Source organism: Mastacembelus armatus, chromosome 3, assembly GCF_900324485.2.
Source record: "Mastacembelus armatus chromosome 3, fMasArm1.2, whole genome shotgun sequence".
Classification (NCBI taxonomy): domain Eukaryota; kingdom Metazoa; phylum Chordata; class Actinopteri; order Synbranchiformes; family Mastacembelidae; genus Mastacembelus; species Mastacembelus armatus.
In genome coordinates this window covers 19,958,685-19,983,162 of record NC_046635.1, presented here as the reverse complement: position 1 = coordinate 19,983,162, position 24,478 = coordinate 19,958,685, and the positions used below count along the sequence as shown (strand labels likewise).

Genomic DNA, 24,478 nt, shown 5'->3' with positions numbered 1-24,478 from the left:
TTAGACAAGAGAATTTAATATAGATGTGATATTTCCATTGCGTTGGCTATAATACATGAAGATGAGAAACAAACATACACAAGACAGACAGATACTGTGCAGAATATGGTGTGGACAAACAAATATAAACACATGAATAATACTGGCATCACAACAGCCTGCTGTCTTTCAGAAAGACTAACCATGTGGCACAGTGCTAAAGTGGACTTCGCTGCAACAGGCCTCTCTGTGGGATATGTTATGACACATTATGATGCAATAAAAACAAATGGGAGAGCATCACTGTGATGCAATGTTTTAAACACACTCTCTAGGGTAATTAATCAAAGCACAGAATTACGGCTGAGGTTAAATTCAACATTCCCACAAAGCAGCGCTCGCCGCCAAATAGCCGGAGTTTTAAGCAATTGCTTTTATCACCAATCAACTCCTTACAGGACAACAATGAAAAGTTTATACAATCTATTAAAATTCGTTTATTTTGTATAAAAGGTCTACATATGTGAAGTACACATTTTAAAACCTCATGCTGTATCAAACGTATTTAAAGACAAATATTTACTGTTGCAGAGACTTCAGCACAAAGCAATTTAGGGTTATTATTTTAGTCCTTGGAATGTGAAACATCCCTCTGTCTTCACTCTAAAGCTGTGTCACATTTTATCAGGAGGCCAGAGAAGTTAAGCTACTGTCTTCAGCAGGAGTCTGTACTCACACAGGCCAGGATACCATCATGGTATAATGTGGGGTCACTCAGATTTGACATAAATCACACATAACTTTGTTGAGGCAGATGACTCACCAGGTCTCGGACAAGAGGCACTGTCCTCTTACGGCGTAAATCTGGCATGCTGTCAATACCATAAAGAATACTGCCAGCCCTGGAGAAGCAGACAGATTTAAAGTATATTAATATCATAATAATGCCATGCTGGGCGAGACATTAGTACAGTTAAAGGGGGGCCTTGATTTACACAGCCGGCAAATACCATGGATCATGCCTCCGACATAACCTGTCTCACCCCTCCCTCTTCACTTCATATGGTGCCTACCACCTACACTGGAGATCTCTCTAATCCCATCACCTTCTGTTGTTCAAATTGCTGCAGTAATGCTTATTACTGATACATATTATGCATAACACTGAATTTGTATTCAACTATGAATTTTAAATATCAGCTTCATTAAGTAGCTCAGGCCCACTGCAGCAAAAACTCTGCAAACAACTGACTCCTAAAAAATTAATATCATAAGGTGAATGTTTTTTAGTCTTGACAATACTTCTGTTCTATGTGTCTTCTCTCTTTATCTTGCAGCTCCCTTGTGTTCACCGCATGGGTCCCTCACCTCACTGTCTTCCTCCTTTCCCATGAGGCTCTCAGTGGCATCACCTTAACTGTCAGTCAAGGCCTCTTTAATGACCTCACCACAACATCAAGGCCCCAGTGCCTCCACACAGATAAAGCTCCACAAGCTTTTCCGTCAGTCCTCTAAGCAATATCTGTGGTATGACCCTAAAGACACAAAGCGTGACAAACTACACAGGGCCCTGCTTCACCCCAGGGCCCCTGGCTGCCACTGCCTTTATACACAATGCATGCTGCAGATGACTCCGAGAGTTGTGGCATGAGGTGGGGGTAATGGAGCCTAAATTTGATTACTAGTTTTCCCTTATATCAAATAACATTTCATTAACTTCATTTCTGATCTCAGATCGCTCATCTTCCACAACCACTCAAAAACATTTCTTAATGAATTAATCAGATATGAGAAACTGAAAGGATAAGTCCCTTTACAGATGTTCTGAAGTTGTCAGGCCCTTAAATGTTCATCTTTTTTCTGTGGTAGTCACAGAACATGGAGCATGATACCTTAGTTGAGGCTGGACACCAGAGAATCCCTGTAAAATTCCTGATGCATGTGTCTAGAAATGGGAGTACAACACAGCACAGTGGCTCTGATTTGTGTAATTGTGAACCAAACAGATCGGGAAATGAGTCTTCACTCACCCTCCAGACTGCAAGCCCAGCACTTTGGGATCCAAAACACTGCGAGGCTGCAGAGAGATGAAACACACAGTGTAAAGCAAGAAATACAAGATAAGTGGATACAACCATGCACAAAGCAAACAGCAACAAACTAAAAACAACAGCAATAAACAGTGTAACACAATGTACTTGAAAAAATACAGTACAATTGGAGGTCAATTCAGGATAGGACAAATTATATGAAGCGATGACTACAGTACGGGGAGAAGGGAAGAAAGCACCACAGGCAAAAGGCCAAATTATTCCACATCAATGTAATTTGTGGGCTCAAGACTAAGAGTTTTGCCGCTCTTGGTGCTTCAGGCCAGATTTGCCAATTGTGTAATGCTCCCTCCTCACTGACCAAAATGTCAAGTTTGAAACACAAATCATTTTCTGAAGACAACCACTACAATGATACAGTCAGATGGCTCAAAAAGGTACAGTACATGCTGTGTTCTCCTACAGATAGCACTAGCAGTTTATCTACAGAAAAACAAACACACTCACAGACACAGAGATGTGGTGCAAACACAAAGACACATACACAAACACATGCACATGCACATGCATGGAAATCACACTTCTCCATGTGGTCGACATAACAACTGATAAACAATGACTTAAAACCTGAGTATCCAAAACACTGGTGTCTGAAAGGAGAAAATGACAGTTGGGTGCAGAGTTAGAAACAAGCAGCCTACTCAAAAATACACAGTTAGGACATTACTACTATTACCACCTCATGACATAGTTGTGCTTTGCCCAACAATTTATGCAGAGCCAACATGCTCCTCAGGGACAACAACTATGAAAAGAGAAATGTCATATACAGTAGAACAGTAAAAAAAAAAAAAAAAAACTCTGATTAACAATCAAAGCCACTTAGATTTGAAAATGATATTTTCTTAAAACACAGAATATTTCAAATCAGTGGAGCATATATTAAAAATGTCTCCAAAGGCGTTGATCGATAACATTACTAGAGATAATGCTCATAGCTATGGAGACATTAGTTATGCATAAGTGGTCAGTATCATATTGCCATTTTCGAGACAAACTGCATGAGGGCAAGTCCTTTAAATAGGCAAGACTGCAGAGGTGTAATTACTGTGCTATTGATCCATGGGTGACAAATGGCGGCATAATTATGATCTAATGTGTTACAAACAAAAACAGCTGTTCACAAGAGAAAGATCAAATCGCTGTTCTGATTAAGACAACATGATACACAGTTCGCTGTTGACATGCAGATACCTCTACACCAATACAGCACAAAGCAATGTCATTTCTTTCTTAATTTGTGCCAGTATCTGTGATTTTTTTTTTTCTGTGTACTTAAGAGTTGACACTGGTAAACAAAATATCAGACCACAAAATATTAATTGATAACCATTAAAATACCTCCAGGACCTTAACATTGATTGAGAACACAGTGTGCAGTGCTTGGTCGATGCTATTACCCAAAGTGCTTTATAGAGCCATTAATGTTTACCACAAGTGCCCATCTCTTCATGCAAACTGGTTCTCCTGGAGGCACTGGTGTTTTAAAAATGCAGTCTAGTCAACATTAAAACAATCAGGTTGTATACATTTTTGAAAAGTTTGATATTTGTCCAGACTGTTCACTTTTGGTACAACTGGCACAATATATCGGCACCAGGTGAGTTGCCCTCAGAAGCTGCACATAATACATGAGGAGACACAGTAGAGCTAAACTCCAAGCGGATACCATGGAAAGTGAACTGCTAAGCTACTTTCAGCAAAGCTATATAAAATAGAGCCGTCTCCTCTACTATCTAGTCTACAGCCGCACTATAGATAAAGCCAGATGACAAAGATAAGCTATAGGCTACTGATATAAACCTTATAACACAGGTGCCTTAAACCTGTGGAGCAAAAATGTAACTGATTGGTAGGAAAGCTCTGTGTATATGTGCCATGGGCAAAGTGTTGATGAGGTAGCAATGGTTGCAGTAAATCCTGCGCTTCAATGCTGACACACATGGTCACGCTATACATAAATCAGAGATCATCAGAGCAGAAAAGCCTGCACGTGGCTTTAACACCAGCCCCTGCTCAAACCCACACACTGATGAACATACTGTATGTTCGCATGTGGACACAGGGATGCACACATTTACACAGAGACACATACTGGTATATGAATGTATGTACAGTACAGTACAGTACATACATACACACACACACACACACGCACACACACACACACACACACACAGAAGAAAGTCCTTTATAAAAGTACAAAAATCATTAAGAACACAAAAAAACCCAAATCATGAATGATTTCAACAAGACCCTAAAGAAATGAACCCTAAAGAATGAAATTAAAAGAATGAAGATAAAACATTTTTACTGTTTTTCAGTATTTAGAACAAAATACGATTTGATCTCAGTGCAGTGCTGTAAGCACATGACGGCATGAGAAAATTTGAAAGGGCCTCATGAAAAACAGCGGAAAAAAACAGAGGATACTAAGGATGAGCCGGGCCTGTGACTGTGGCTCAAAACCTCTGTCTTCACTTTGAAGTTCAGGGTTCAAGGATGAAGATAAGAAAGACTGAAAGAGTGCATGGACACAAACAAATCCCAAATGTAGGCCTACAGCAAGCCAGGTTGAACATCTCTGCATAGGATCCATTCTGCATTCTCCATCATCTGTGTCTTGTTGTTGCCTCTCATTAACTGTTGTTTCAGACCCTAACACTTCGACTTTCCCTGCAGTTATCTCAGTGTTCTGGCTACCTGCAACACCTGACCTCCCAGCCCACCAGAGTGCCTGCTGTTTGTTGTCTCATTATTTTCATAGCATGTTTCTGCAATAATTTGCCAGGTCATCTTTGCAGCCCTGGAGTTATAGTGTTCTAGCTTCTTAAATCCTAGACTGCCTACCTTATCTTGACCTTTGCTTTAATTTGCCTATTTCGCTGTGACTGTCTGCCCGAACTGAGTAAAGAGCTTTTAAGTTGTTTAAGAGCATTGATTAATTTTGTGATAGTGAGTATTAAATAAAATCTGCAGGCCTTTGAGTAGTAGGGCCTCAACGCTGAAGCTGGATCTGAACATAACTTTAGTCACTGCTTTGCTTGTGTTTTCACTGAAGGTTCTCCTGAAGGACAGACCAGACTCCAGACTTATGCAACTCAGGGTCGTGGTGGGCTACAGCAAATCTCAGCTAATAGTGAGCAAAAGACTGGGTACACCCTGGAGAGATCACCAGTCTATAACAGGACTGACAGAGACAGACAAACACTCACATGGGCAGTTTAGAGTCACCAATTAACCTAACCCCAACTTGTATGTCTTGGGAGTGTGGGAGGAAACCATAACACCCTGAGAAAACCCACACAGACATTTGGGATCAAGAACATGCACAGAAATCCACAGCGAAGGGCCCCAGGTTTGAAAAAGATTCACACCCATAAACTTCTTGCTGTGAGGCAACAGTGCTAACCACCACACTACGATGCTGCCAGAACACAACTTAACAGATGAATTCATTACACTAGCAGAAGGCTAATTCAGCCTGCAGAAAGTTTCTTCTACTGTGCAGCAGACTGGAGGAGTTTATGCAGATGTCAGAGGTGATCTGGTGCACTGAATCACAGAGCAAGCAAGATCTCACCAGAGAGGAGGCTACAGACCTTACACTGTACACACCCTTATAAGAAAAAGTTGTACTGCCGAGCCAAGTGCTGGCCACTTCAAAATTTAAGATATGCAAGGCTGGAAAAGGACATGGATTTTCTAATGAATGTTTTTCCTATTTTAACAATTCCAACATCAATTCTTAAAATTTTAAGATTGGTTTTTGGAAGTGGAAAAACACACCTTAGGTTTTTTAGGTTCATCTGTGCCAAAGCTTACATGTACACAGTGACTACTTCATTTCAGACTGCATCAAGTGTAAAGTGTCTACTTTGACTGTCCACATTGATCTGTGACTTCGGTTTGCTTTGCTGAAGACATGAGATGTGAGGACATAGAAGTGAAGCAAACTGTGTAGATTCTAGCTAGCTAACTAACAGTAGCCAACAGCTGTCTGCAGATATCAGGCTGATGTCCTGTCAACACAAAGTCTGCAGACAAACGACAGAGCAGGCTTGAGTTTCTACCCTGTCTATGCTCAGAGTGATCATTAATGTGGATGTATGAATTTAGTCTAAGCATCTGCTACTGACATGTCAGCCTAAAAAATATAGATATGTCATGTTTTAGTTATTTTCCATTTGCCAAAATCCTTCACCACAATATTAGAACTGGGAAATATGTTTATACTATACAGCCTATTATTTGATCTTCACACAATTTTATATTCAAGGAAACAAAAGTGTCACCCACATTTATCTAATCACATGAATCTTACTGAATCAAAAGTAATTTATTCAGTTTTGAACTTTGGGACCCAAAATGAAAATCAAATGAAACTGTTAAAATCAGTGCCAATACTGAGCCCTAATGATATGACAGATTTCTTATTAATGTTCTCCTTAAGAACACAAGAGGAGAAAGAGAAATTACAAAAAAGGGTGGAAAGCTAATGAAAATCACTAAATCACTGCTAACGCCAGAGGGTAGGCTACACCCTAATCTGCCACTATCCAGACTGTCAACTACACTACACCATTGTCAACTTTCTGCCATAGTAGCAAATAGGATCAGCATCATCATTCTCGCCTGTTTTAAAATAATGAATTCATATTATTTGATACACCAATCCAGATATACAGTTTCTCTAATACAATTAAAAAATTAACATAACCAATACCCCACTATGGCCTTCGGAGTTAACCAATGGGATAATGAAAATTAAAAAGTAAATAATCTCTAAACTCTATAAACCTAATTCAAATTCCAGCAACACCAATGTAAAATGTAAAACGTACAATAGCATGTTTAAAATTAAGTTACAGGACAAAAACACTTAGTCATAACGCACCTTTGGCAGCAGTGATGACTTTATGAACTTATCGATTGAACAAAATCACAATCATCTCTTCATGCCAGACATTTTGAAATGCCATAGATATGAATAAGGGCATTTTATTTGCTTTTATTGGCTTTCCATTCATTTCTGGTCCAAGGACTTGACTGTTGGTTTTATTGATATGTCAAAGTTAACTGAACTCAAAATCACTCCCCTGAAATGTGTCTATTATTCAACAGTATTATTCAGCCCAGCTCTGTTGAAGGTGTCTTCTATCCACTTCACCATATTTATTAAGTCTTTGCATTCACTGTCAATGTGCTGTTTGCTGAGTCCCCAGATTATATTCCATTTATGCAGTCATATCCTTATTGGCCAGTTCATTTGATTTATTTATAGTGTAAAGGTGGAGGTCCATATCATGCATATACAGAATTAAATGTATTTATTGTCTTGTAATGGTTTGTGTTGCTGGCCTCTTTCAAAGCATTTGTTAGGTTATTTGAACACATGTACATGTGGTAATACTGCTAACTAATATTTTTGCATTGTAGTTTTTGTATTGCATTTTAGAGTTAAAGTTCCATTCAAATTGGGGTGCAAGGAAATGCCTGTGCTACCAGTTTCTTAAATGCTTGTTCCTGTGATGACAACGTGACGACATGAGCAGACCATGTCCTACTATGGGAGAAAACAGTGTGTGTGTGCTCCATTAGCACTCATTGTTTGTGGCTATGACAGGCTGATGTCAGTGGATTTATTGAGTTTAATTTTAGTGCAAAGATACAATCCCATTAGGCATGAACTAGGAATAGAGCCCCGGGTAAAACGGTATACTGCCCTGTATCAAATGCTTATTTTATTTTTGAAACAAATATTTAATTTTTCCAAATAAAAGCAAAACCATTAACTTAATCTGCTTTACATGAGTTTTACTGAGATTATTGTAGTTTAGTTTAGCAGGAAAGTACAGACATAAGAATGATTTGACAATGTTACAATCAAGCAGGGCGTTTTAAGAGACTAATATGAAAAGCAGAAGTGCTGTAATAAAACCTAGAGTCACTGCACCGCCAAGTTGTGAGGTTAAACTTAGTAGAAGAGGCTTTCCCTGGTTACAACAGTCAGATTAATGCAGTGATGCTGATTCAGTCTGTGCTGGGTGGTATCACCTAAAACAACAACAGAGACCCTTCTGGTCGAGCATCTGCATTTTTCATATCCACACTTTCTTGAGAAATGGTACACTAAGCATAAAGAGGGTCTACCTCCTTTTCTCCCTCAGGAGTAAGCAGCAAACTTCACTAGCAGCAGACCTCTATAAATATTCTGAGCAAGGCTGACCTGGTTACAGAACGCCCTTGGGAGTGTGAATTAGCATCTGAATACAGACGCTGCTGTAGCTAGTTGAAGACAGGCCTGGCAGCAGTGGCGGTATGGCTGAAACTCCCATCACAAACTCCCAGCATGCTTCATGGCATGAGTATGATGAGCACACATCAGCTACAAGAGATTAAGGCATAAACCTAAAAAGAGGGACCATAAAGTACCCATCTTTGTGCTTCCATCTGTGCTTTATTTGGTTGATAAGCATTAAAGGTTATTTAGCAGTTGTAAAATGAACAGAAAATGTTAAGTGCTCACCAGATTATGTAAGCAAACATTAACTTTTGTTTAAAGTTAATCCTGCTTCTTATTTCTTGTCCTTATCTCAGCCAGTCTCACCGTCTCAAAATGTTCTTGCAGAGTTTGGCAAAGTAAAAACTAACCATGGCTATGAACTTAGAGCCACCACAGAACACTATAAAAACACTGAAGAGCACTTTAGATGAAGCCTCTAGTGACTGTGGTAACGACTGGCCACAAATATACTGCAAGCCTTGCCTCACACATACACAATTCAACAATGAGGAGTGACTCAGTCAATGAGTCTACTCTTTGTTCATCTTGCCTGTATGAAACTCAAAATGCACAAAGTCAATAGAAGTAAAATGCACTACAGAAATGCCAAAATATGATTGTCGGTTTTATATATATATTTTTTTTAAACTCTCAAATGTCATTGCTGGCGGGCCTTAAATTAAGAAATCATCACATGGGACTTAAATTCAACATGAATTGAAGTGTTTTGACATTTTAGAAGTAAAGAAATGTAAATTATAGTGTTTGGTATAGTGATGTAAAGTGTACCTCATATGAACTATATTTCTTTTCTCTTGTGACTGAGAAAAAAAGCTCTCCTGATTCAGAGATTGAGCAAATAACACTATTAAATTTATTCTCTGCAGGATGTTTGGTAGTGCGGCCACTGGAAGGTTTGTGCACGCATCTGTCACACAGGTTCTTCAGATGTAGCCTGTAGTCCCTGGACCATGAGTACCACAGTTGTAGCTACATATGTAGGTCAAGAGCTTTTTCATTTAAGTAAGAGCAGATATTCCCTGGTGTCTTTTTTTTCATTCCAGTTGAAAGACTACTTTTTCATCAATGAATGAAACTTAACCATTTACACACCCATGTCGATTTGAAGTCACATCCTTTACTCATGTGCTTTACAGTATTTTGATTGAAGGTAACTAATGTAGTGGAACAGAAGTATAGCACAGTATTTTGCTAAAGATGGATTATAAAATATCTCAAACTTACAAAACATTAGTGACATACAGAAGTTAAATCAGTTAATTGAAGAATTCGCATTCTGTTAACTGTCTGCCACCACAATGATCCCAAATAACAGACTGTACTCATGTTTTTATTCATTTTGAAGAATTGATGTAGTTTTGCAGGCCAGGTCCTGTATAGCTTTTAAGGTTTATTAAATTTTGATGATAAATGATAAACCTCCAGAAAACACACTTGACAGTCTTTTCCTTTGACCCACAATACACTAAAAGAGAGTATAGTACTGCACAATGCGAATACAAATCCAAAGTCGGTGCCACCAATAATTTTACCTTCACAGTCCCCTCTTCAATTTTTCAAAAAAAAAAAAAAAGATCAATTCAAAGTGTCATTCTTCAGGTGGATCCAAGGTTTCCATAAACCCAATGGTAGTAAACCACCAAGTTTTAAAATTTGGGCTTGTCTCCATTGCATAAATAAAATTTATACTCTATTATATATGTTTCGGTCTTACACTGAAATAGCAGAGGGCCTATTGGATGTTTAGGAGTAACAAACCATAATTGTTTTATATGTTCATTGCATAAATATTATACATACTCAGCACTACTCATAATTTCCACTCTTTGGATTTAACTTTCCTCCCCATAGACAGCCTTTGATTTCATTCTTAAGAGAGGTATCAAAGTTTTGAAAAAAAAAAATATGAACACAGATATGCATAGGTAATCAATCACGCAACATTTGGTTTCTGGATGTTTTTGTTACTGATTAATTTCAATTACCTTCTTTGCCACTGTTGCTTATTGTGTGCGGTAGTACAGCTGCCACCATTTCACATTTCTCTGTTGCTATGATGAAGGTTAATCTAGTCAAATCTGTGTTAAAGGTACAGGAGACAACTCTGAAACTTGAGGCTTTAACATTACCCTTTCCCTGCCTCTGAATGCAAAGCTGGATTCACCAACAAAGAGTTTGAAAAACAGTTGCAGCTTAGACGTTGTGTATCTTTGTAAAGTAATTTCAGGTCAGAATTTTTAACAAATATGGTGTACCACAGACATAGTTCTTAAGTCCACATGGTTTTATTATGATGAGTAGGTGCCATTATTTGTATATGTAAGATAAAAACTGGTATGGCCTGCCATGTTCTAACAATCTAAAGCTATGTAAAACAGTGACACTGAGACAAACTGAAAAGTAGTGAAGAATCATACCCCCTGCCAAGATCTGCTGCTCCAGTTCAGCCATCTGTTTCCTGTAGGCCCTCAGCGCTGCCTCCTTGAATGTTGGTCGAATGCGCTTCTTTGGTGGTGCCTCTGTGGGCTTCTCCTCTGGAACATTTTTGTTTTCATCTTCTTGCTGTTGCTCTACTTTTTCAGTCACTTCAACAGCCTCCTCTATTATCTCCTCTATCTCTTCTAACTCCTCATCACCCTCTTCCATCTCCTCGGTCACCTCATTGTCCTCGGTCTCATCCGGTTCTTCTACGTCTACATACTCAACCATTGCATCGAATTCAGCAGTGTCTTCAGTGATTTGGGTTTCATATTCCTCACTGTATTCTTCATCATACTGCTCATCCAAACTGCAGTCATACTCCAGAACATGTGCCTCTTTATTTGCCTCGTAGTTTTCTGTGACTTCAAAATCTTGAGAGGCCTCAAAATCCTGAGAGGCACCATTGTCTTGAGAGGCCTCAATATCATCAGACACATCATAGTCCTGAGAAGTCTCACACTCCTGCACAGGCTCACCTGTTTCATCCGTTTCATTAGCATTAGTTCTGTTCTCCAAGTTTGCTAATACCTGCTCCATCACTTCAACATAGTGGGTTTCACTGTCTACCGACTGTTCCCCAGCATCTGTCTCTGCACCTGTTTTCTCTTCTTCTGCCTTGTAGAACACAGACTCTGTGTAGACATCTGAATCTACTTTTGTACTGGAGCTATTTGCACTGGAGGTGGACAGGGTGCGGAAACGTCCCATAAATGAAGTGGAGGAATTTGTGGGCTCCTCAGGAGGAGCAGGGGTACTCTGAGAGCCAGACTTCCAAACAACCTCCAGAGCTGACTTAGCCCTCTGCAGTGTAGAGCCAAAGCCAAAACCAAAGGACTTCTCACTGAGATCTATGCTGAGCCTACTGCTCCAAGACTTAGGAACCTCCTCAACCTTCTCTGTTCGAATCTCACTCTGACTGCGGTACATAGTTGTAGACTTATTCTGAGTCTGATGAAAACTATGATTGACATCCAGTTCAGGGAATTTTTCTTTAGGCACAACTTTTGCAGTTTCCTTAGGGCCATCTTTAGAGGCTACTTTGGGTGATATTTTAGGGGCTTCTGTTGGGGTGGCTTTAGGGGTCTCTTTTGGAGGCAACTTGGAACTGTCTTTAGGGGTTGTCTTCGAGACTTCATTAGGTGGAATTTTAGAAACTTCTTTAGTGGGTATTTTAACCGTCTCCTTAGATGCTACTTTAGGCATCTCTTTTGGGGTTTCTTTTGGGGGAAATTTTGCAGCTTCTTTAGTAACTTCTTTAGTAACAGCTTTCAGACCTTCTTTAGTTGCAACTTGTGGGGGTTCTTTAGCAATAATTTTAGGGGACTCTTTAGGAGATTCTTTGGGAGATTCTTTGGGGGTTGAGACAGGGCTCTCAATTGGGGTTATTTTAGGGCTCTCTTTAGGTGACTCTTTTGGACTTTCTTTAGGAGTTATTATCGGGCTATCCTTTGGGGACACTTTAGGAGTGACTTTAGCAGCATCACTAGAAGTTATCTTAGATGTCACTTTAGACACTTCTTTAACAGTGGCCATTGTAGTATCTTTAGGTGTTGGTTTAGGACTCTCTTTAGGTAAGGCTTGAGCAAATTCTTTAGCTGCTGATTTCTGAGTTTCTTTGGGTGACTCTTTAGGAGGGGCCTTGGAAGTCACTTTAGATGAAACTTTAGCAGATACCTTGGGACTTTCCTTTGGCAATATTTTAGTGGTTTCCTCTTTAGGTGGTATTTTAGTGTGTTTATGTGTCACTTTAGTAGCTGCTTTAGGGACATCTTTAGGCAATACTTTCGTGGTTTCTTTTGTAATCATCTTAGATCCCTCTTTAGACTGCCGAGCATGTGTCTTCATAGACTCCCGCTCTGTGATAGGAGGAATGATGTGAGTAGTTATAGGTGGTAGAGAAGATTCTCTGTCAAGCATCATGAATTCTTCATCTCCTTCAAATTGTAAATCAACCTCCTGACATTTGGTGATGTTTTCTGGAAAACCAGGAATGGTTGATGGGTCAAAGGGACTGCTAACCTCTATGGAGGCTTCTAAGCCAGAGTCAGCACCTTGCTCCAAATGATGCCAGTCTTTCCAGGGTGACAGATCACCTTGCAGAGAGAGCTGAGAGCCACTGTAGTGACTTCTGTCCCCAGACATGCAGACAAGTCCATTGCTCACCCCACTGTCAATAGTTTCTGTTGTTTCAACCTCATTGTGTTCATAGGTTTGATTTTCATGGCTAAGTGGGTGACTGGGGCTAGCATACCATGAGGAGGCCATGTCTTCTTGTTTTCTCTGCCACAGTTCCTGGTCTGAGGAGGACAGCAGGGAGCAGCCATTAGCCCGTGTAAAGTACTGGCTCTCTGAAAAGTCTTCTGAGTATGACTGGCAAAGTTTTGAGCAGTCTGATTCAGAGCGGCTGAGTTTAGGTGTTGAGTAGTCACTCTGAGAAAGCCAGCCAGAGGTCAAATCAGAGTAGTAAGCCTTGGCATGCTTGTCTGGGTCATAATAGGAGTCATCAGCATAATGAACTGCACCTGAGTAACCTGCCTCCTCTCCTGATCTACTATGGTCATGGGATCGCCTCTTCTCTGATTTGCTCTTGTGAACAGGCTTTGAAATCACCATTGCATATTTATTTCTGCTTAATTCTTCTAATTCTTTGTCACTGTCCATTGAGTCCCAGTCATCACTCTCCACTACTTTATCCTTTCCTGAGACCTTAATATCCATGCTTTCATAGGTTTGTGAGGAAGACATCGTTTTGTCTTTTCTCTCCTTTACATCATGTGTTAAACTATCAGTAGAGACTGTAATGCCTGTTCCTTTTAGTTTATAACATTTTTTCAAGACTAAATCCCTATCTTGGGGTGTTGCAAAAATAACAATAATAGGGCGGGGTTTTGCATTAGAACATTCTCTTTGTTGGCCTAATCTATGAGCAAGCTCAATTTTTATTGTTTTATGGGCATCAATGAAACCCATTTTGTCTTTTAGTATTTTATATATTAGACTCTCTGTTTTCTCTGGCCTTTCTTCAGGAACATTGATGAACCGCAAGGTTGAATTATTGGCCTGGTGGCTAATTTGTTTTATATAGTCATGGATATCACGTGTTTCCCTTCTAGACTGGACAAATCCTGAGCGAAGCTGCTCAATTTCACTCTGAACCACCTCCACACTGCTGGAGATCTCATCAATGGAGCTTTTAAGGGCATTTACATGGCCACGCAGCTCAGAAAGTTCTGTTTCTATCTGGCTGATCCCTTGAAGCTCCTTAAATATCATCTCCATGACATCCTGGGTCTGACTTATGCAGCCTGTCGAGGAGGAGCCTGGTTCCAGGGTCGAGCTCTTTTGATGCCGTCCGGTACGGTCCAAGGACTTGCTCCGGATACCTAGGGTTTTCCTCCAGTTGCTCACCTCGGAGTCTGAAGAGACACATTCCTGACTCTTCTTCCATTTTCTTAACTTGCGAAGAGCACCAAGCCTCAGGGTGTGTAAGCTGGAGCGTTCCACTCTTTCACCCTCAGAACTGCCATCAGAAGGAGCCAGACTGATGAGGCTTTTCCGGTTTCGTCTTACTGGCATAGTGTGTGATTTATGCTCATCCAGTCTCCTGACAGGTTTTGTCTCACTCAAGGAGTCAGAGTAACTACTATCAATTGAAAGAACTTCAGGAAAGATACTTTCATTATTATTCAAAAAAAGAGAGCTTTTTGGGAGTCCATTTGCTATAGCTACACGATAACTGAAAGTGGGTGACAAGGATGAGCAGTCGTTCTTTCCGTCGTCTTCTTCAAGTGATATGTTACGTGCCGAAGAGCATTTGGAAATCTTTTTAACAGTAGTCTTCAGTGTGGTAGAGAGGGTTAGATTGTGCGCTTGCAAATCAGTGGTCAATTTGGGCTCTCTATTTTCACTTCTCTCTTTCTTCTTTATTGGGTTTGCCAATTTCTTTGTAAACATTCCTTTGCAAATCTTTTCAATGTAGGATGATATAGTCTTGATTAGGGCAGAAACCATGGATGGCAATCCTGTGGACTGTTTTTTATCATCTAGTGAAAGGAGAAGTTGGCTGAGAATGATACGGTGGTGAGCCAAGCACAAATAAACCTGTGCTTGACAGTGACAGCCCAGCTCACAATCACTAAAACCACAGTCCACGTAGAGAATCGCTACTGCTTCTAAATCCAGTGATTTTCCTCCAGAAAAGGGACATCTCTCTGGAAGACAAAAAGAAAGAACAACATTACAATTTGGTTGCAGATTTCCAAATTATACATAAACACAAGTAGGAAAAACATACACAGAGTGATTACTTTGCACTTTCCACGGAATACTGATCATTGACCAGTCTCCAATTTTATTATTATTTAATTCTTTGTATTATTGACATTGTTCCGAGTGAAGTGCTTTACTCAACATCCCACTGGAGGGAGAGAGAGCTAGAAAGATATAAAAGAGAATAAAAGCATAATATACTGTGTGTCTGAGTGTGTGTGTGTGTGTGTAGGTCAAGGTCAGTAGACACTGGCTATTGATGTTTCCAGCATCTACATGATAACCAATTATTTTAACTGCTTCACTGGCACAATACTATCAGTGTCTGTGTATCAGTTTATCATAAGTAAATATCGATTATTGGCTCTTTTTCATATGTTGAATATAAGGATAATGAAGTAGATGTGAATGTTTTCATTAATTCAAATGACACATGTTGCCATATGTTTGATGTCCCAATTAGTGAATCCACCAGGTATAAGTCATATGTGCAGCAGACTTTAGTTACAATTAGGAACATTGCCATTCAGGCCTGTGATGCCAAAAAAGATGCCAGAGACCTCTTGAGTCATGCTGTACAGTGTTAAATCTCCAGCAGACATGAATGGCTCTGAGAGATGTGTGTTTTCCATAGAGTGGAACTAGCCAACTGAGTCAAAAGAGGGATGTTTGTTGTGCAGAGGACCTGACAGCAGCTCCACATTAGTTCTGGGGTTTAGAGCTTGATGTGTCTACAGTCTCATGACCACAGAGACATGCTCACATCCAATGAGCTGTGAAATGCAGCATCACAGTTAGCTTTTATTGCTAGGCACTGAAGTAGGCCCAGGTATTAGCAAATTGAGCTTAAGACTAGGTTGCCAATGTAGCTGTATTTCTGCCAGCACTGTATGATGGAATGAATCGAGTATGAAGCCAGAGTATTTTTTAACTTCATGGCATAAGGTCTGAGGCAGGCCTGAGGAATGAATGTCTGATCAAATAAAACACTTTTTTATTATATGGAATATTGAAGGATCTTCTGCAGTAGTACACAATTTAAAGTTAGCCAGAACTGAGAGCTGCTAAGTTCTGTTAATAAAGTTAACAAAACATCCATTGTTAAACACATCTGAAGAATTCTGTCCCTAAACATGCCACTACAGTCTTAAGTTGGTAAAATAAGACAAATACACCATATACGTGTTATTAAAGAAATCAAATGAATACAGGATAAACTAAAAACGGATTACAGTATATTTTATTATATGAGTAGGTTCGTGACTCAGCTTTTTCAAAGATAGGCATAAAGCCAACAGCTGCATTTTGCAACTGATGGGTCAGAGCCCAAAACTGCCCCCCCCCCATTCATAAATCACATCAGATATATTTTTAAATATGTGCTGATATTGATTCAAGTACTCTGACCAACATTTTCAGCTCTCATCTGAATTTCTGTCTGCATGCAAAGGTTGAGAGATGCCACAGCTCAACCACAGTCAACTTGTGTTAATCAGTGAGTAACTAAGGGTTAAATGCCTTGCTCAAAGGCAGCTTTAGTTGTTAGGTTACGAGGGCATCTGGCTACACAAGGATAAGTAAAGAAAACATGATGTACATATGGCATTCATGTTTGCTTTATATATTAATTTGAGGAATGTTGACAGTCCTCATTACTCTGATTTGAGGGAAAGTCAAAGGGCATTTTTTTCAGTACACGCTAAAACATGGGCTGCCTGGAATACTGTGCTGGTAAAACAACCACGGTACACGAAGATGAAATTAACTTACTGTAAAGGCAGAGCGTTCATTTTTTTCCAAGCAAAGACAAATTAAAGGTCCTGCATACTCCCATAGGTGATTAGACATTTGCTCAGGTAGAAGCTGGGGAGAGCTATGCTTCGAACTAACAAAGTTAAGAGATCTAATGAAGCAACATCAGTGAAAACACAGATGTGGGTGGACAATGAGTGTCATGGGCCTTTAGAATGAAATAAGAAGCAAGATGTTTAAGCCAATGTGGTCAGAGTCCTGGATTTTAATGCTGTGGTGGATGCTTTCTACCGGAGGAAGGCAGCAGGAAAAAAAATGAAGTGTTTAAGAAAAGACAAGTCACGCTGTTATGTGCTTGTTAATAGTTATCACCGCTTTAATTAAAAGTGCAACAGTTCGTCAGGCTCAGTGCTTTGCTGACTGATAAATGCTGTGACCATATAACCGTTCCATAGGATGCATTATTAAAATAACTAAGAGAGGGAAAATAATATACAATTGTGAGAGGCACCATTGACAAATGGGAAGTGTTTACATTATTATCAGTCATTCTGAAATTAGTGAGTTCTTTTCCCATTCAGTTATTTTTTATACAGTGGCATGCAGAAAAATTACCCAAAATGACTGTAGAATAAATGAATATACTTAATATCTACACACTTGAATAACACGGTATAATAAGCTGAATGAAATGTGGGCATGAAACAAGCGTAAGATGAAAATGATGAGTCTGACTGCAATGAACCTGAAGGGAATATATATTACAAAATTCTAAAAAAGTTTGAGTGACACTAACTAAAATCAATTGCTGGCAAAGAAGGTAAGATAATAATCATACCAATATTTCTTGCCCAGAAAAAAATAAAGCAAAGAATACATTTATATATATCAGTTTTGGGGGCATGTTATATGGAGATGAGAAACTAGGTCTTGGCCTTTGCAAAGCAGTGGTTGAGGTTGTGGTTCTAAAGCAGGGTGAGCTGCTTGGTTTGTCATGCATGCTGACATGAAGCAATTGTAGCCTGGCTGTGATACAGGCCCAATGGGTCTGCGATGCTGACTTTTCCACAGATTTGAACGCTCTGTTGGTCTGTTCAAAGATACTTTTGTTGGCCTTTGCAGAAACTGCAGGCATGCATGTTATACACATGTACCAAAGTATATTATCTCTGGGTCAGATGCAATGCACAGCTGAAAATACTGTAATGCCGCATATCCAACAGTAATGAACCATAATCAAATTATTGATGAAATAATGTAAAAGAATTAAGAAAAAACATTTCAACAAAGAAAAAAATAACATTAAGAAGATGTTGCAGCTTATGTAGGACATTATGTACAGGCTTAAAGCCAAGCTAATGGCTAATGACTTAAGAAGTGAATTGCTGAATTGGAAAAAAAAAAAGTTTACATGGTCTAGTTGTTGCTATTATAATATTTTTACTTGGAGCTGCAGTTTTGGCAAATATCAGATTTGTCTGATTGGGGAGAAGGGTTCAAGGGTGAACAAATAGAAAAAGTGTTTCACTGTTGAGTCTAATTCTCTACGATTCAGGGCTGTGCAAAAGTTTAGACACTAGAACTACGCAGGGGGTGCTTTTAATTTATCAGTTAAATTCATACAAAGGGCAGTAAAGGGAACCAAATCTAAATCTAAGCAGTATTTGCAGCTCTCCCCTTTTCCTTTAAACCTGCAGAAGTTCTCTTTGGTTTGACCTGCACACAGTTTCTCCTGGTACTTTGCAGCACCTCGGAGAAGCTGCTGCAGTTCTTCTGTAGATTCAGGCTGTCCCTGGGTTTCTGTCTCTTCATGTGATCCCAGACTGACTCCACTCTGCCCAGATCAGGTCTCTGTGTGGTTCAGATCATCTGCTGCAGGACTCCTGGTTCTTCTTGCCTCTGAAAATAGTCCTTCATGAACTCTAGTGGGTTCTTTATGGGCTTGTTGTCCTGCACAATGAACCTGGGATCAGTCAGACACCTGATGGTGTTGTGTGATCCATCCATCCATCGATCCATTTTCTATACCCGCTTATTCCTTAACCAGGGTCACAGGGATCTGCTGGAGCCCATTCCAGCTCTCTTTCAGGTGGAAGGCAGGGGTACACCCTGGACAGGTCACCAGTCCATCACAGGGCGACATATAGACACATAAAGACAAACAATCACACACTCACACTCACTCCTATGGGCAATTTAGAGTTACCAATCAACCTAATATGCATGTTTTTAGACTGTGGGAGGAAACCGGAGTACTCGGAGTAAACCCACATAAGGACAGGGAGAACATGCAAACTCTACAAAGAAAGGCCATGTTGCGAACCCACGACCTTCTTGCTGTGAGGCAACAGTGCTAACCACTCAGCCACCATGCTGCCCTGGTGTTGTGTGATACTTGATCTAAAACATCTAAAGCGCCTAAAACCTCTGCACAGAACTGTAGCTATAAGGTCAGATTCTGTTTTGCATTAATGGTTGTGTTCAACATAACATGAACATATATCTTGAGCCAAGGAAGCAGATTGTGCATATCATATTACAATTTACCCTTTCACTTCCTAATTTGCAATTTGTTAAAATTATAATTCATTTTATAAGAATATTGATCCAACAAACCTTTTAAAAGCTGTATCTTGTTGAATGGCTCTACCATTATGGACCATTAACATACAACACTCCCAATGAAATATGTCTAATAATGACTGCTGGTTAATTTTGATCAATTATCTTAATGCATTTGTGATGCGATTTTGTAATATACTTAATGTATTCCAAATTGAGCTACAGTCACAATCATGTCTGACGGCATCTGGTATATGCCAGTTTCCTATAGCAGACACTGGAACATCACTTACAATCTGTAAAGCACCGTAGCTGCACTCTGTGCGGACAAATCCCACTAAAAGAGTAGTACTGATTAATGGGTGTTGATTACCAATTAGGATTCTGTCTTTCTTTTTACAAAGCCAACATCCTGACATCTGCATGTTAAGGTTTGACAAATGAAGCATTTACTCTCTTCCAGAGCTGGAGATGATACGCAAATGACTTGATAATGCCTGCAAGGTATCGCCTGTATCGTCCCATTAGAGTGTAATGATGCAAGAATTAAGAGAAAAGGATGACAGATAACTAGATCACCTTATCCTAATCGTGTGGGCTTTATCAGGTTTATCACTGAACCTGCAAAGGTTCTGTGAGCAACATGGCACAAATAAAATGCTTTACCATCACGGCATGTGAGAATAAGATTACATATTGAGTTATTAAGATCTATTTCTTCTATTTATTTAGATCTATTTGATATTGTTTAACTTCACTACAGTCTGGATCATAATATGACCAAATTCAGTGTAATATGACTGATTCTGTAGCACTTAAGTAGAGGCAAGTTTCCAGCAGCTATAGTTTTTAATAATAGGGATGAGTCATGAACAACTAATTTATGTACATACCATGTATGCACACACACACAAACACACACACACAACTATCAAATAAGGCAATCTCCTGGGCACAGTCCCTACATTAGATATTACACCATATGACTCATATGACTTGGCAAATAATATAATTGGGTTTTAGATGTTTCCATGGCTTCTAAAAGGCACATGATATGTAGGATTTTTGTGGGGTTTTTTTGTTTTGTTTCTGGTTTTTTTTTTGTATTTCTCCTATCCAGTCTTTACAGTTCAGAAGCTCTGAACCTCGAACTGCTCCAGTAGAAATGGCTCCATTGATTGGTCTTATAAGAGATGAGTCGCCAACTACTGTGACAAACCAAATCTAGGAGTTCCTATAGTCCTGAGGTAGATAGAACCCCTCCCATTTGTGAGTCAGTCTAGAGAAACCTCCAGATAAAGGGGGAGCACCTCAGCCACACCCACTCCCTGTGCTCAGAGGCACTGCTACTCCAGGTCCTGCATTAATATCCAGGAACCTATCCCCCCCCCCTTTTTTTCCCTAATGCATGTGCATGGCGGAGTACTCTAAAACACTCCATTCCTCGGTCATAAAACCTCTGCCACTCTCCTTTAATGAAGATCAGTGTCAGTTGGAGGCATGCTAACCTATTTCTCACAATAGTACAATCTGCTCTTTTCTCCTGATGGAAACGCAAGTATGCCAATTTGAGGTTATTATGCTGCAAGCAGTCCTACTACATGCTGTGATTTGCTGTCCAGCTTCTCATTATCTGGGTGAGAATGTGGAAGATTTTGTGCAAACCTTTAAAAATTGATGCATATATGGATGAGAGATGCTCATGTGTTACGTCATGTCTCAGAACACATGATTATGGATGATGTTCCAGTGTGGATTAGTGTAGCTTCATGTGTGTGTGTGTGTGTGTGTGTGTGTGCATGCCTGTGCCACTGTGTGTGCAGCCATGCATGCACACACATGTGCACCATGCATGCCTCCGTGCATGATTGCTTTTAAGCATGCATTTGCTTCTCTGAAAGAAGATGTGAAGCATACCAGTGTTGGGGGGAGTGGGGGGGGGGTGTATGAGCGTGTGAGGGTGTGTGCATCCACAGATCATAATGCCCTCGCGCCTATCCTCAGCTACATTCTGCCTCCCTTCTCCTAACCTGTGTATTTCCCAACAGTGAAATATCTGCCTGCAGCCGTAGGAAACCAGCCAACATCACAACAGACTGTCTCCCCTCGTAAATCAAAATATTACCATTTCTTTGGCTGGGATGACTACAGCCAGTCTCATCGCATCTCGTTGCTTAGTGTGAAACAACAGCATTGCTCACATGCCTTATGCATAACAACACGGGGGGAAATGAGTGAATGGGAGTAATTGGATATTTGTGGAATCGACAGTGTATGAGATCTGGGTTTTAAATTAAACAGCACAGATACATAGATTTTTTTTTTCCACCTCACCTACATAGATATGATGATGCCATCTACCCGCATCATTCTGAAATAACGTTTCATTAATCCACTGACAGGGCCACAGAAGGAGGGGAGGGACGCAACAAGAAGATAGAGGATGAAGTCAAGCACTCAAGATCCCCGCGCCATGCAAACACTCATCCAGTGCCCAAATGGGGCTACGCTGCCGCACATACCTGCCTGTGTCAAATCCCCCCGTGTAGGATGGCAGCAGTAGTGAGCACAGCGAGCCCTGTGGAGCTCCGATTTCCCGGTTTCAGCGAATGGTCGGTGCGAGGAGAGGAGCGATGCTGGCGAGGGGAGGGAGGGGACAGAGCGGCTCGGTGCGCAGCTGCCTGCTAATACCAGAGCTCACAGCATCTCTCCGCGTCCGTCAGACACCACATCCCACAGCCCTGCCTCCGCGAAGAAACACAGACACACCTCTCCTCCATGCCACCTTGTGTACCCCCGCTTCTGTAGCTGTCTTGCTGTGCTCCCCCTGTTCGCGTTACTGGGGAGGGCGAAGACGCTGTATGTTAATGTCGAAGGCAGCCGCGCTTTATTTGCTCCACGAGTGACAGTCAACACGGAGTCACACACGCGCACAGCCCCCTGCTCGTAGACAGCGTCACAGCACGAGGTGTCTAGTCCAAAACGGGATTGCAGACGGGTGATGGTGGTGCTGATGGGGGGGGGGGGGGAGCAGACAACGCTGCTGCTGCTGCTGCTGCTCCTGGCTTCCAAGACTGGGACTCTGCTCCCCAGCTGTAGAATCTTTCCCTCCCCTGTACAAAATTTCTCTCTCTATCTCTCTCTCTCTCTCTCTCTCTCTCTCTCTCTGTGCTCACTGAGCCGGGCTGAGAGAATTGAGCCCACAGACACACATACACACACACACAGACACACACTCAGGATACACCTGAACACACACACACACACGCATACTTGCGGGAGATGCCTTGAGTGAGATTGAAGCAAGCAAGAAGTAAAAGAGAGAAGGGGAATTATGGATGAAACTGCACGCTCGCGCATGTGTGTGTGTGTGTGTGTGTGTGTGTGTGTGTGTGTGTGTGCGTGTGTGTGATGGAGAGATAATTGTGGGATCTGCAAAAAATAAACTACTCGTTCCAGTGGAAACATTAGAGTGATGTAATAGGTCAATAAACTTTGAGCATGGACACGCTGAAGAACATTGATAGGCTACAGATGAAACGTATTGCTTTAATTTTTCGTCTGGTGTCGTGAAAGCGCGTTTGAGCGCGCGTCCACGGGTCTAAGGGCATGCCTGAGGGGCACGAGGAGCGCGCTTTCTTCTCATTCCTGTCAAACGCACACGCGCGCCTGGCTCGCATTCTTCCTGACGCGCGCCTCTCAGCAGGAGACGATTGCGGTCGTTATCTCTCCCATAACGGAGCTTCACATACATTCGCGCATCATATGATTTTGCGGGATATTAAAACATACCGTTGTGGAATGCACGTGGTTTCACACCTGTGAGGGGGGGAAAAAACAATTATTTGGGATAAAACACACAAAACCTCGCGATAGAGTTTTAGCCAAGTGAAATGTTGTGTGGCATTTCGCTAAACGAGGCTTTAATTACATGTTAACAGGAGCAAATGAAGATGGACAGAGTGACATGAAAACATTGCAGGTAGAGTGTCACATGATAGCCCACATCATTTCACTGACTCCTCCGGCCTTGGTGGTGATTAAGTATTCAAAAACTCTCTCCCTCTCTTGTCTCTCTTCTCATGTGCGCGACTCTGCCTCCCTCTGTCAGTTTTGGTCTCCTCTCTCAGCTGAGATGTGTGTCATGCCTTCCTCCAGCAGCCACTAATTGTCTGGCCTTCTAGCGAAATTACATTTCTCCCCCCTCTCTCTGACTCTTGTCACATGGGAGAGAGATGCATGCGCAAGCGCGTGAGGAGGTTGCACGGGTTGGAGGTGGAGGTGTGGGAGGGGAGGCGGTTGGAGGATGCGCTGTGCTGCTCCTGCTTGCCTCCTGCTGGTGCAGCTGCATCCTCAAATCTCAGCTCTTTCTGACCCAAATGATGCCCTCCATATTACCATAGTGGATATGTGTTCAATAGCAGATGCTGGTTTATTTTAACATCTGATGTGGTTCAGTTCAAGTCTAATGTTACCAAAGGTTGGGGAAAATGAGCAAATTACTTGTGTCTGGAAACAATGTGCCAGCTGTGCAGTGTAAAAAAGAAAAAAAAAAAGAAAATCTGAAAAATATTGTCAAACTATAACCTAAAACAACATCTACTTTACTGTTAAAGACAAGATCTGTCACATTTGTCAATCGTTCTCAATGAAGAGACTATTGTACATCTTCAAAGACAAAATCAGACAAGCCAAGTGCTGATAAAAGGGAAAGAAACCTGATAATTTCTTTCTATCGCTTCTGGCTTATAAGCATGAAGTTACAATCGCTACAATCCAAACTAAAACCTCACAGGCTAGGGGTGGAGCGCCACCAACCCGAAATGATAAATTCCTACCAGCTTTCACTCACACTGAAGAACTCACTTGATTAGTGGTGAATCATTTTGACTCAGCTTCTAGATAACTTCACCTGAACGACTGAGAATCTTCACAGACATAAGGGACATGCATGGCTTAAATATCAATTGTCTATTATGTGTGTGCCTTCATAAATTATTACAATTCCTTGTCAGCC

At 40.9% G+C, this 24,478-nt stretch overlaps 1 protein-coding gene across 1 annotated transcript in view; it reads right to left on the bottom strand.

The window, feature by feature from the left end:
• Positions 1 to 22,145, bottom strand: part of LOC113122808 (protein unc-13 homolog C-like) — a 93,927-nt gene extending 71,782 nt beyond the window's left edge. Inside the window, exons 1-5 of the mRNA XM_026294385.1 lie at positions 21,984 to 22,145; positions 10,815 to 15,089; positions 2,658 to 2,680; positions 2,010 to 2,056; positions 803 to 881 (exon numbers count right to left, since the gene is read on the bottom strand). Of these exons, the coding sequence (XP_026150170.1) occupies positions 803 to 881; positions 2,010 to 2,056; positions 2,658 to 2,680; positions 10,815 to 14,889 (4,224 nt within the window). The 5' untranslated portion in view covers positions 14,890 to 15,089; positions 21,984 to 22,145. The remainder of the gene's footprint in view (positions 1 to 802; positions 882 to 2,009; positions 2,057 to 2,657; positions 2,681 to 10,814; positions 15,090 to 21,983) is intronic.
• Between the last annotated feature and the right edge of the window lie 2,333 nt (positions 22,146 to 24,478).